Source organism: Eschrichtius robustus, chromosome 3, assembly GCF_028021215.1.
Source record: "Eschrichtius robustus isolate mEscRob2 chromosome 3, mEscRob2.pri, whole genome shotgun sequence".
Classification (NCBI taxonomy): domain Eukaryota; kingdom Metazoa; phylum Chordata; class Mammalia; order Artiodactyla; family Eschrichtiidae; genus Eschrichtius; species Eschrichtius robustus.
Window position 1 is genome coordinate 44,465,741 of NC_090826.1, and position 13,682 is coordinate 44,479,422.

The window sequence follows — 13,682 nt, forward strand, 5'->3', positions numbered from 1 at the left end:
GATTTACAGATGGCAAATAAGCACCTGAAAAGATGCTCAATATCATTAGGATAGATGTATAGATCAATGCAATAGAATTGAGAGTCCAAAAATAACCATGCATCTATGGTTAACTGATTTTTGACAAGGGTGTCAAGACAATTCAGTGGGGAAAGAACAGGTTTTTAAACAAATGGTGCTGGGAAAACTGAGTAGGCACATGTAAAAGAAAGAACTTTGACCCTTACCTCATACCACATACAAAAATTAACTCAAAAATGGATTACAGGCCTAAGTATAAGAACTACATTTACATATACATAAGCATATAAAACTTTTAAAAGAAAACATAGGTATAAATCTTCATGATGTTGGATTAAGCAATGATTTCTTATATAGGATACCAAAAGCATGTGACAAAAGAAAACTAGTCTAATTGGATTTAATAAAAAATTTTAAAACTTTTGTGCTTTGAAGGACACCATCAAGAAAGTGAAAAGACGACTCCCAGAATGGTTGAAAATATTTGCAAATTATATACCTGATGAGAGATTTGTTTTCAGAATATATAAACACAATAGTAAAAAGGAAAATAACCCCGTTTAAAAATTGGCAAAGGATCCAAATAGACATTTCTTCAAAGAAAATATACAAATGGCCAATAAGCACATTAAAAGAAGTTCAGGACTTCCCTGGTGGTCCAGTGGTTAAGACTCCACGCTTCCCCTGCAGGGGGCAGGGGTTTGATCCCCGGTCGGGGAACTTAAGATCCCGCATGCCACAGGGCGTGGCCAAAAAAATAAATAAATAAAATAAAATAAATAAAGATACTGTCATGATGGCAAAAAAAAAAGTTCAGCATCATTAGTCATTAGAAAAATATAAATTAAAGCCACAATGAGGTGTAAGCCACTTTATACCTGCTAGGAAGGCTGCCTATAATCAAAAAGACGGACAATGACAAATGTTGATGAGGACATGAAGCAACTTTCTCATTCATTGCTGATGGGAATGAAAAACTATACAACCATTTCAGAAAACAATTTGGTGATTTCTTATAAAGTTAAACATACATTTATGGATGGATCTAGAGACTGTCATACAGAGTGAAGTAAGAAAGAGAAAAACAAATATCGTATATTAACGCATGTATGTGGAACCTAGAAAAATGGTACAGATGAACCAGTTTGCAGGGCAGAAATTGAGACACAGATATAGAGAACAAATGTATGGACACCAAGGGGGGAAAGCGGTCGGGGGGAGGATAGGCATGTGATGAATTGGGAGATTGGGATTGACATGTATACACTGATGTGTATAAAATGGACAACTAATAAGAACCTGCTGTATAAAAAAATAAAATAAAATTTGAAAATAAAATAAAAAAATAAACATACATTTAGCATTTGCCCATCATTTTAGGTATTTTCTCAAGATCCAGGAAATGAAAAGTTCCCAAAAAACTTGTGAAAGAATGATTATAGCATTTTTAGTCATTGTAATGAAATGCTCAGGGAGAGAGAACATCCAACAAATGTCCATCAGTACAATAACATTAAAACATGTGACGTACTTAATGCAGTGGAATACTTCTCAGCTTAAAACAACAAAAAAAGATTACATACAGGTAACAACTTGGAAACATCTCAAAAACATCATGCTGAGCAAAAGTAGACAGACACAAAAGGTTACATACTGTCCATTTATATGAAGTTCTAGGCAAAAGTCCATATCACAGAAATTAGAACAGTGGTTACCTGGGATGAGGGGTTCAGGGGAGACGGACTTCAAAGGTGCACAAGGAAACTTTTTAATTGTTGAAAATATTCCATATCCTGATTGTGTTGGTAGTTACACAAGTGTGTACATTTGGCAAAACTCATAAAACTATAGATTAAATTAGGTGTGTTTTACTGTGTGTAAATTAGACTTTAATAAATATGACTAAAACTAAAAAAATAAACTTTAAAAGGCATGTGTAAAAAAAAGGCAAAAGGAAAAAATATTTAAAAATAATGAATACTGCATGTACAGTATGATTGCTATTGAATTTTTATTTATTTATTTATTTTTGGCTGCGTTGGGTCTTCGTTGCTGCATGCAGGCTTTCTCTAGTTTCAGCGAGTGGGGGCTACTCTTCGTTGTGGTGCGTGGGCTTCTTGTTGCAGTGGCTTCTCTTGTTGCGGAGCACGGGCTCTAGGCATGTGGGCTCAGTAGTGTGGCTCACGGGCTCTAGAGCGCAGGCTCGGTAGTTGTGGCACACGGGCTTAGTTGCTCCGTGGCATGTGGGATCTTCCTGGACCAGGGCTTGAACCCGTGTCCCCTGCATTGGCCGGCGGATTCTTAACCACTGCGCCACCAGGGAAGCCCTAAATTTTTTTTTTAACATAGGAAATGCATAAAAGTGTAACAGTACCCATCTTACTCATGATTTGGGGTCAAAGAAGATTGTCTATGTCTTATGGTTATGATTTTTATATATATTATATATATAATATATATATATATATATATAAAATGGTATGTGTATTATCTATGATCTATGTGTGGGCCTTGTAGTGTAGGCATAACATCATTACAGAGATATTTTTCAGGCTCTAACTTATGTTAGTGAGCAATAACAAAACAGCTTAAATTTAAGCAAAACATAAAAATTATTCCACAAAAAAACAAATTAAGTTTTTTAAGGAAAACTCTTTCTCCTGTTTTCTTTCAGCCTCAAGGTATTGCAGCATGCTGATTGAGGAAGGAGGATTGCAGCATTTATACAACATCAAAGAACATGAACAGACTGATCCTCATGTCCAACAGATTGCTGTGGCTATTCTGGACAGCTTAGAGAAACACATTGTACGCCATGGAAGACCACCTCCCTGTAAAAAGCAGCCCCAGGCCAGACTAAATTGATAGCTATAGGTAATTGGATAATTGAATCACAGAAATTCTTTTTGTGATAGGTTCACTTGGAATATCTTACTCTCTCTGATGTTTTGGGGGTTTCTACAACAAGAGTCATAAAGTGAGTATGGGATTGATAATGTACAGTACTGCCCATGTGAACAGTCTCTGATTTGTTTTGTGATTTTTAACTTATTAGATGAGAAGAGTCTCTTCCTTCATTGCCTTTTAGGAAAATTTCCACATCCTTCAGTGTTTGAACTTAACTGTGCTTAAAATTCTACAGTTTTATGGGGAAGTTTGCACGGACCCTTAGGCCAGACTTTTCTGATCTTAAAGTCCCTTCAGTCAATTTGCAGCTTCAGATAAGCTGTTAACCTGATTTCTGGCACTGCTTCGATTGTAAATTTTATATTGCTTCTGTATAAAATGCCTTTATTCTCTGTCTGTGTATCTTTTATAAGATGTCCTTCTTAGTGTGAAAGAATGGAAATCTGAGTCCTCTCCTTGTGAAAGCTACTCACTGGCTGGTGCCCGGATGGCTGGCAGAAAATATATTGAAAAGAAAAACTACTAAGGGAAAATAGAGTTTAGGAACTGGGAAAAGGTCTGCTCTTGTGGTATATAGTTTTTAAACTGGGACTGGCTCATCTTCTGGAGCCCACCTCTCCTGAGGCATTGCGCAGTAGCTTGTTCTTCATATTTATTCCTGGAGGCATGGGCTGCTGCTTCCTACACAGACTGCTGGTTACTCTCTAGAAATATTTCCCCAAGCACCACAGTATAAAATATTACAGCATTCTGCGTTAGAGTTTAACTGTCTGAATTTCTTTATGTCATATTGTTGTGAAAATGTGTATTTTACAAAAATCGTCTCTTGCTCAAACAGACCATCCTTTTCCCTCTATTTCAAAGTCATTCTGTTCAGTGGAATAGAGACTACCCATGGTATTACCTGCTTACTTTAAATACAGTTAACAACAGTACATTTTGCCATGAGAAGTTAATTTTCTTTTGTTTCAGACTACATGTATCTTAATATTTTCATGTTGGGGAAGGATATCCACATCTCACTGCCAAAAGTAAACAAGAAGAATTAGACTATTGTTAAATGTAATGATTCTAGTTGCAGTGCATAAAAGGAAATATTTTGAGATGGGTTATTTTTTAGACAGTTGCCTTTCCTTTAAGAGAGTTGTTACAGTAGAGTAAAGAATCAGTTATCAATAATGGTAGTTGGGAGGCAGCAAGTCACCAAGAGAGTTATTTTCCATTTAAAAAAAAAAAGGCGAAAGATTTATACAATCTGAAGAGAAACCAGAGTATCCATCTTAAATTTTAGTTTGTGAATAAAGTTAACCTGCAGTCTTAGATGACTGCGTTTTTTTCATAGATGGCCAAAATGTTTTCAATAGAGATTTTAAATAATACGTTTAAAATCATGATGATTATTCAGAAGCACTTTTATTTAGAAAGGAGCTGGCTTATTAGTATGCTGATAACATTTTTGACATACACATTTCATACCACTATCGCAGTAGTCATACTTGAATTATTTGGTACTCCTTCACAGGAGTGAAAGCTTAAACTAAATGAAAATAGATGTTTAGAATCATTAAAAACCATATTAATTCTGACTTAACCGGTTTAAGGAATTTTTATAGGTGTGAGATAAATATTCACAGATTAATTCTATTTCAGAGGAAATGGAAAATTCTTTTAAAAATTTCCCCCTTTTTCTGGGTTTTAAATATCTAAGGCAAAATGTAGAAAATAGGATGGCCTACAAATGCTTGGAGTCGCTAGCTATGTAGACCATTTCTAGGTCTTCTAGCTTGTGTAGTTAAGGAAAAGCCTATTTGAGAAGTTTGGCTTCAAGTTTCTATTGTATCCTATTCAAGACAAAAGTACATGTTCCTTCTAGGCTAATCCTAGGTTTTTGTCTTTATAAATTGTTTTCAAAAATGGCTAAAAATGTATGGAAAACAATAAATCCCTTCATTACTCAGAATAACTTGTTGATAGATGAAGACTCAAATATATTTAAATTGAAATTGAAATTTACTACTTTGAGCACTGGTAATGGCCAGATACTTTTGAGTCTTAAAAGCAAAATAATTAGGCACATCCCAAATATATAAAAATTTTAGTGCCTCTGTGGTTGGGATGGCTCTTAAAATTGTATATCTAATTACGGCACAGAATTGTCTATAAGGTCTTGAATCTGGCTACAGTACAGTATATATGTGTATGTATATATACATATATACATATGTGTGTGTGTATATATATATACATATATACATATATACATATATATATATATATATATATATATATATATATAAATTGAAATTATGAGGTGTAACTGGCCTGTCTCTACAGAAAGACTCTATTAGGCCTCCCGTTTGCATTTGTACACTAGAATGTAACAGAACTTGGTGCCTTCAAGGGTTACCTCTTCAGTGGCTTAGAGGTGCTGTTTCAAGCACAATTTAGACTAGGGTTGAACCACTCATTGCTCAAATCATTGGTGTGCTCAGATATTGCAAATTATCACTACATCAGTCCACAAGCAACAGCAAGGTTTAGATCTACTAAAGGAAAAAGGAAATGGAATTAGACTTTTTAAACTATAATGAAGCATGTAGGTATTATTGAGTAAAACAAGAACAGTCTGAAATTAAAGCAAAAATAATTAAGGTATCTCATTCTTGCCATCAAGTTTTGCTGTTCTCGTAACTCTAAAAAATCATTTTTTCCTTTTGCAGTTGAAAAGAAACATAAATCAAGTAGTAATAAGGGGTTAATTTACTCTCTGGCCAAGGACTCAGTTGTTACTGATCTTAGTTGAGAATTTAAAAAATCATATCAGACTCATAGATCCAGGAATTGACCTTAAATATTGCTGCTCCTCACCCTTGGACAGAAATGCCGTTTAGTGGCACTAGTCAATTTAAGTGAATTACCCAAGGTGGAGATGAATCCCACAAAGCAACTATGGGAATTTAATTTCATGATATCTTTTGTTTGCAAGCCTCCAAAGAATCAAGGATTCATGTTTTAAAGTATCAGTGCTGTATATCCAGCCTAGGAAGTTGATCTTGCTAGTGGGACCTTTTGAGTTGGCCCTTTTTCTCCCCAGTCACTTTCATTTGGCTATATTTTAAATTATGCCATGGTCAAGATAGTATTGGGCCATCATCTAGACCTTTGGAGCACATTTTGATGAAAACATATTTTATTATAGTTCATTATGTGCTAAATTAGGGTAGAATCGATTAATGAACCGTGGTTTGTGCTTAGTGCTTTAAAATGCCTGACACCCACCCTGTCCCCCCATAGAACAAGGTGCAGCAGTACCCAAGGTTGAAAAGAGGTCATGAGTAGCCGGGAAAATAAACTTACGGTGTTGTATATGTTGAAACCCACCCCTCTCCTGCCCTCTAATGGTATGTTTACATTATTTGATTATTGTGCAACTTTTATCTAGAGATAAACAGTATTATTAAACTGAAGGTGTAAGTTAAAGGCAGTATCATACTGTTGGCTGACGTGGGCAGTTTTATCTGTATGTTACTTATTTGGGGGCTTTATATGGCTAGGGCTTCAGAGTAGTGTTCCGAGATAGCTTACAGAGAGGTTTGCGAACTTATGGTTTCCCTCTCAAATCCATTGTAGCAGTTTCAAATGACTGTGTGGATATTGGATATTTAAATTTTACCATTTGCTTTGTATTGACACATTTTTCATTTTTTGTATTAATTCACGAACTGTTTATTTAAGTAATAATGCAAATCCAGACTTCATCCAGTGATGAAAATAGCGGTATGATAGGAAATTTTGCTGAGTGTGCTTTAAGTGAGTAATTGCTTTATCTTTTTTTAGTATTTCATAGATTTTGTGTGACATGTACACTCCTAATTATGCATTCTTCGGTTTCCAAATCTTAACCTAACACATTCTTATGTTAACTGATTGATAGCCTAAGAGAGAACTTTCTCTGCCTGCTTCTCCCCTCCCCCAATTTTTTTTTGGTAAATTATGGGAAAATCAATGCTATTTCTCATTTCTCTGGATGAAGCAAAGCTCCTTTGGACAGCACAACCTAACTTCATAGCTAGACAGAATGGCTATCGAGAATATTTAGAAAATCCAAATTTATCAAATTATGAGAAATCATAAATGTAGTTCATTAATAATATGTGCTTAATTTTGAACTTATTTTGGAAAATTGTTCAAATTGGGTTCTTTTAAGCTTACTTTAATCAGCTTAGAAGCAAGAAGCTACTTTGCTAATGAAAGCTGAGACATACTTTCATAAAAGCAGGAAATTCTTGAGAGCATTTAAAAATGGGAGGATGTTATGTCAAGATTTGTACTCAGATAATCTGTAAGAATAAAATTTTTAAATCCCTGACTTTTGTACAATTCCCACTGTCAAATTCTCACTGACTTGTGAGTATGGAAAAAGCTATCTTTTGCTTGAATTCTGATGGAAGAGTTTAACTCCTTTCAAAGGTTATGAAAAATTCATTGGAAAGTGTAATGTGTATACATTTCAAAGGCTGTCGATTGTCTGGACTGAAGGCACTGTTCTTACTGTGGCCAGATGAATGGGAGTGTCCTGTACATGAATCATGCTATGTTTTAAATCAGGACATCACTTAGGTATTAATGTTGTGTATACAGATTTTTGTTTTGGGGATTTTTTTTTTTTTTTTTTTGCCTAAATAAATGTTACAAATTTTATGTAAAGTGTGTCTTGTCTACATTTATTCTGGGCATTTGGTTTAAAATTTAAAACTAATGCTGCAAGATTCAGATTCCTTGGTCATCCATTTGTAACCGTTGCTTTCTGGAAAAGGCCAGTGGTTTCACTGCAGAAATTTCTAATTTTTTTGCAGGACCTGGAACTCCATTCATTCATTTCATTAAATACCTATGCTAGGTACTATTTATGTGTTGGAACTTGCATAATTTATAAATCCTTCAGAGAACTTAAGAGTTTTGTGGAGAAGAGGAAGTGTCAAATAAACAGATAAATATTGCATAACATTGTATTACAGACCAGTCCACGGTACTTGTTATAAAGCCACAGAGACTATACCTAATCCAGACTGGGCACCCATCAGACAGCCCAAGAACCCTTCCTAGAGAGCTTATCTAGGTTGACAGTCATTCACACAACTATTGAGATAATTAACTGATATAATATATATTGTATAAGTGCATTTAGTGAGGGAGATTACCAAAAAACAAAGTATAAGAACCCCATGACCAGGAAGAATTCTTAGTGACTTTAGTTTCAGAAACGTCATTTTATAGTTGAAGAAACTAAGTCTTAGGTAAAATGACCTTGCCCAAATCACACAGCAAGTCAGTAACAGACTCTGCATTACAATTCTTATTTCCAAATTTACAATCCAATGGGTCCCCTCTCCCCCTATTATTGCATAATCGCATGAGATTGCTTAGCTCTTAGGCAGTATGTGATTAAACATCAAATGAATGGTACAGAAAAGAATGTGCACCAGATGGTCAGAAGTGGAGGTTGACCATCCTTACAGATGGTGTAGGGCAGCATTAGTGTTTAGATGCTATAGAATTGTTAATGAATGGTCACTACAAATACTACTGCTTCACTAATACACAGACATGAGATTAGATGTGTTAGAGTGATAGGGTTTTTAATAGTTTTATTATAATTTTTATAATAATTATTAGCTTTTCTTAACCTTTTATTGTCTCCAATAATTCACTCAATACTAACATGGTATTACTATGGGCCATACATACTGAGGAAGATAAATACCTTTGGCCAATATTTAACCAAACAAGTTGTTGAGCTGTGTTGTCTATAGCCTATCTTCAAAAAGAAAAAATCAAACCTTCCTCCATTCTTCCCCTCCCCCACCCTTTCTCACAGTTTTTATTATGTAGATCAACCCAGTCTCTTGGCTAAATTTAAATTTCTTCCTTTCCTCCTGATTATCTTTCCACCTCCTATTCCCCATTCTTAATCTGCATCATAAGACTCCAGTGCACAGCTCTTGAGTAACTGCATAACTCCTCAAATTGAGAGGAGTAGGTGAATGGCAGAAACCATGAGCACTCACATTAATCATTTTTGTCTTTTTATAATTTAAGATTCTAATGCAGTCTGAAAATTCAGCCTATAAAAGAGCAAGTCATAGGGTGGGAGTATTGACACTGAGCTCTTGGCTTCCAGAAGCCAGACTTCACAGCAGGTTTGGGAAGATGACACCAGTGGCCAGATGTTGCAGATGAACGGCTTACTCCTGTGCATTCAGTATGACAGCTGTTTAAAATCATCTTGCAATGACTCAGTCAAGGACTGTCACTAAAGAGTGTCTCTCCTAGACTGTGATGAGGCAATAAGAGCTAAGAACAAAAAAACAAACAAAAAAAACCCCTCAGCTCTCCTGTTACTTTACATCAAAACACATTATAAAAGGAACTATTTTCAATGACATACCTAGAGTGTGATTGTCATATATGAATGTGGAGATTAAGGAGTTACCAAACATATTTTCTACCTAATTCTTGGTCTCATCAATTCAGTCTTAAATAAAGCCCTTCGAAACTGGATATATTATGAGTAATGAGCCAAGTGCTGTATTTAACCCTCAAACATCTTGTAAGGGAAGATAATTATCCCCTATTTTACAAATGAGGGGAAGCCTAGTGAGGTCAAATGACTTGCCTCACATCACACAGATAGTAGAGGAATTTGTAGATTAAACCTAGATACTGTTTTAACACCAGCATCCCCACTCAGAAGAATCTTTGCTGCTTTGTACAATCTCAGTAGTGATGTCTTTGAATTAAAAGACAAATGTATAATCAAAAGCCCTCTGAAACTGGTTCATGAAATAAACCACATTATTGTTTGTGAGTACTAGCAATGGATTTAGAGTCTTCTCTTCTAAAGACCTATAGGAACAGATCAACTATAGTTTAGGATTTGGGGTCAATTACCACTATGAGCCAAATTCTATTGTAAGGGGTCTATAATTTCAAATAGCATTAGTTATTCAGTACATTCCAATGCAGTCAGAAAATACATCGAGGCAAGCACTATGCTAAGCATTTTTTTTTAATGTATATTTTTTCAACTAAGCCTTGCAACAGCCTTGTAAAGAAGATAATCATTACATTTTATGGATAAGGAAATTGTGAGGTATTAAATAACTTTGTCAAGGTCACAAGTTATTAGGTTTCAGAGTCACACATGAGACTTAGGTCTGTCAGACTCTGAAATCTATGCTCTTAATCACTGTGCTATAAAGGGGAAAAACCAATTGTACCATTAAGGACGACAATCCCAAATCCAATTTAACCATTAAGGCCATTCCCATGCACACTTTTGGCCTGTCTCAAAGAATGGAGACCATTGACAGCTTTCCAAGTTTATGATTTTCAACCTCACTGGCCCTCAGTGTCATTATTGTAGTGGCTCCTACAATAAAACATAAGATTTTACAAATTTGGGGATAAAATTTCCTCCCCCAAATAATGGGGCTAACGAGACCAACAACCCATGAAACTGATATAGATAGAGATTATTTCAATGTGAAAACATCTGAACATGGCTTATCTAACTAGTATAGAGCTTTAGGAGAGTCAGCTGCCACAAACCCCATTTCTAGGGAGGTCTCCAATCAGAGAGGCACTGACCTTGGGCATCAGGACATTTCTAAATAATTGTACAAACAACACTCATAACTTTCCATCCTTCGAAGCCCTCAACCAACTCCCCTGTCTTACTAAGCCAGTATGTAAACCTTTCCCCATAGCTGTTCGAGGAGTTACTTTCTCTATGTAGGATATTCCACTGTGTGTAATAAATTTTTCTCCGGTTTATCTGTTGTCAGTTAATTTACAGGTCTCCTTCCACTTCCAACAATCGGACCTAAGTTGGTAGAGGAGTTTTTCCTCCCAACAGGGTTCACAGTAAGTTCATTTAAAAAAAAAAAAAAAAATCGTTAAAACCAATAAATAGGAAGACATAATGTCAGAATAAAGGACAGTACTTTAAATGGATGCATGTAGTTTTATATGTATCACTTGTACTTATTTTACTCATTTTTCTGCCCACCTGTGATAAAGACAACAAGAGTCTTTGGATCAGCCTTAGGGAACCATTTCCTAAGTTAATCTGGTTCCCCAGGAGTGGTTTCTCTTTCTTCAAGTTCACTACTTCAGTGTGTTACCTTTTACTAATGAAGCTAGTAAAGAAGGAGACTAGTCAAGAGGGAGCTCTCTGAACTCTAGGCTGCCCCTCCCTAAATAGAGGCAACCTTTTCTTTAGGGCCATTGATTTGTACTCCTCTGTGGTTCCAGTTTCTTTATTTCCTAAGCAGTCTCTTTCTATGATAATACAGGTTTTACTGCTGATCACTACAGTAGGAGAAATAAACCAAAGCTGCAGACATAGATAAGACAAAGACTTAGTAGCTAGTCTTTGTGTTTCTGATGCCCAGAAAGAGACAAAGACTTGCTCAAAGTCACAGAGCTTCAAATGACCCTTAGAAATCATCCTGTCTACTTGAGAACACAAAAATAACACATGGGGTGTTAGAAAATCTCTTAGTTTTTGAAATTCTGCAAGTTTGGTATTATTCTTTATTTACCTCACTTTCCAGAAGAGGAGACTGAGGCTCATAGGTTAAGTAACTACCCAAAGGTAAGGTGGAGATGGAATCTGAATTCAGGCTTTTTTGACATCAGAGCTCATGATCTTTCCCCTATACTTCATGCCAACAAAGCGAAAGAAATTTTACAAAGTCCTTAAAGAAATCCAACCATGATTTAAAGAAATCTTGACTATGGTTTTCTAATTTCATTTCAGAGGTTTAATTTCTTGAAACTTCCCAATTTCTATGTTTCTGCACTATCCTTCCCCTACCTATTCTTCAGAGTTTTCAGGAAAAGGGTGGGGCATGTCAGTGAAGGCTCTCTAAAGGAAGTGACATCTCTGAGATCTGAAGGATTAATAGGAATTACTTAGTAGGGGGAGGTGGCATGGACAACAATGAATGTGCAAAGGTACATTTCTAGAACTGAAACAATTTCAGTACCTAATTTTTTTTTTTAATTTATTTTTGACTGCATTGGGTCTTTGTTGCTGTGTGCGGGCTTTCCTTAGTTGCAGCGAGTGGAGGCTACTCTTTGTTGTGGTGTGCGGGCTTCTCATTGCGGTGGCTTCTCTTTGGTGCAGAGCACAGGCTCTAGGTGCGTGGGCTCAGTAGTTGTGGCTCGCGGGCTCTAGAGCGCAGGCTCAGTAGTTGTGGCGCATGGGCTTAGTTGCTCCGTGGCATGTGGGATCTTCCCAGACCAGGGATTGAACCCGTGTCCCCTGCAATGGCAGGCAGATTCTCAACCACTGCTCCACCAGGGAAGCCCAGTACATAACTTTTTTAAAAATTATTTATTTATTTATTTTGGCTGCACCGGGTCTTAGTTGCGGCATGCGGAATCTTTAGTTGTGGCATGTGGACTTCTTAGTTGGGCATGCATGCAGGATCTAGTTCCCCAACCAGGGATCAAACCCAGGCCCCCTGCATTGGGAGTGTGGAGTCTTACCCACTGGACCACCAGGCAAGTTCCAGTACATAATGTTATAATGAGAATACTGAGGGTTTAAACTAGAGATGTAACCAGGAGCCAGATCATGAAGGACCATCTAAAACCATCCTAAGATGTTTGGATTTTATTCTGAGGAAAATGGGGATCCATGGAAGTGTTTTAAACTGGGGAGAAACGTGATCAGATTTGTGTTTTAGGTAGAATACTCATTTTCGGTGGGTAAAAGACTGGAAGGGATGAGTCTGGTAATGGGTCAATTAGGAGCATGAACTAAATCCTCAGAAACTGTTAAATTGAAGTGGGAAACTGGAGAATAAGCAGCGGATGGGCATAGAGGAGTTAGGGGAAGAAGAGGTGGAGGCAAAGTTTGTCACAAAAATTTGCCCTTCTCTGAATAGCTGCAACCTTGCCTCTGATTTTGGAGACAAACTTCCTTTTACAACTACAATTCATTTTTTGCAGGTAGCCATTTCATGTATTTTTTTCAACAAATATTATTGACCACCTTCTATAAGGTAGGCACTGTTTTAGGCCTGGGGGTAACAAAGTCCTTGCCCTCATGTGGCTTATATTTTTTTCCTAGTGGGAGGGAGCAGAAGATAAACAGAAACAAAATAAATGTATAGCATGACAACGTTGAATATAAAAGCAGAACAAAAGGGGCAAGAAGTATGGGGAGGGTGTGGTGATGGTGGTGAGGATTGCTGTTTAATGTAAGTCCTGAGCAAAAACTTGGCAACATTTGAGCAAAAACTTGGCAACATTTGAGCAAAAACTTGAAGGAAGTAAGAGAGACATCCATGAGGGTAACAGGGAGTCCAATAGTGCTGGAGTAGAATAAACAAAGGAGAGAGTGGCAGAAGATGAGGTGAGAGAAGGGCGTGGAAAGAACAGATTATGTAGAACCTCGTAGAGCACCAACCTTACGAATTTTTAAATTCTGCCTGAGATGGGAAGCTATTGGAGATAGCTTTTGGGTAGAAGGGTGACATGATTGTTTAAAGTGATCACTCTAGCTGCTATGTTGAGAATAGATTTTAATGAAACAAGGCTGGAAGCTGGGAAACCAGATAGGAGGATATCGTAAGAATCCAAGTGGGTTATGACAGGGGCTTGGACCAGGGTAGCAGTAGAAGAGATAAGACATAGAGAGTCTCTGGATATATTTTGAAGACACAGTCAATAGGATTTCC

The 13,682-nt window shown here is 36.6% G+C and overlaps 1 protein-coding gene across 1 annotated transcript in view; it reads left to right on the forward strand.

The window, feature by feature from the left end:
• ZYG11B (zyg-11 family member B, cell cycle regulator) overlaps window positions 1-7,602 on the forward strand; it is a 79,332-nt gene extending 71,730 nt beyond the window's left edge. The window contains exon 14 of the mRNA XM_068539890.1: window positions 2,696-7,602. Coding sequence (XP_068395991.1) covers window positions 2,696-2,886 — 191 coding nt within the window. The 3' untranslated portion in view covers window positions 2,887-7,602. The remainder of the gene's footprint in view (window positions 1-2,695) is intronic.
• Window positions 7,603-13,682: the final 6,080 nt, after the last annotated feature.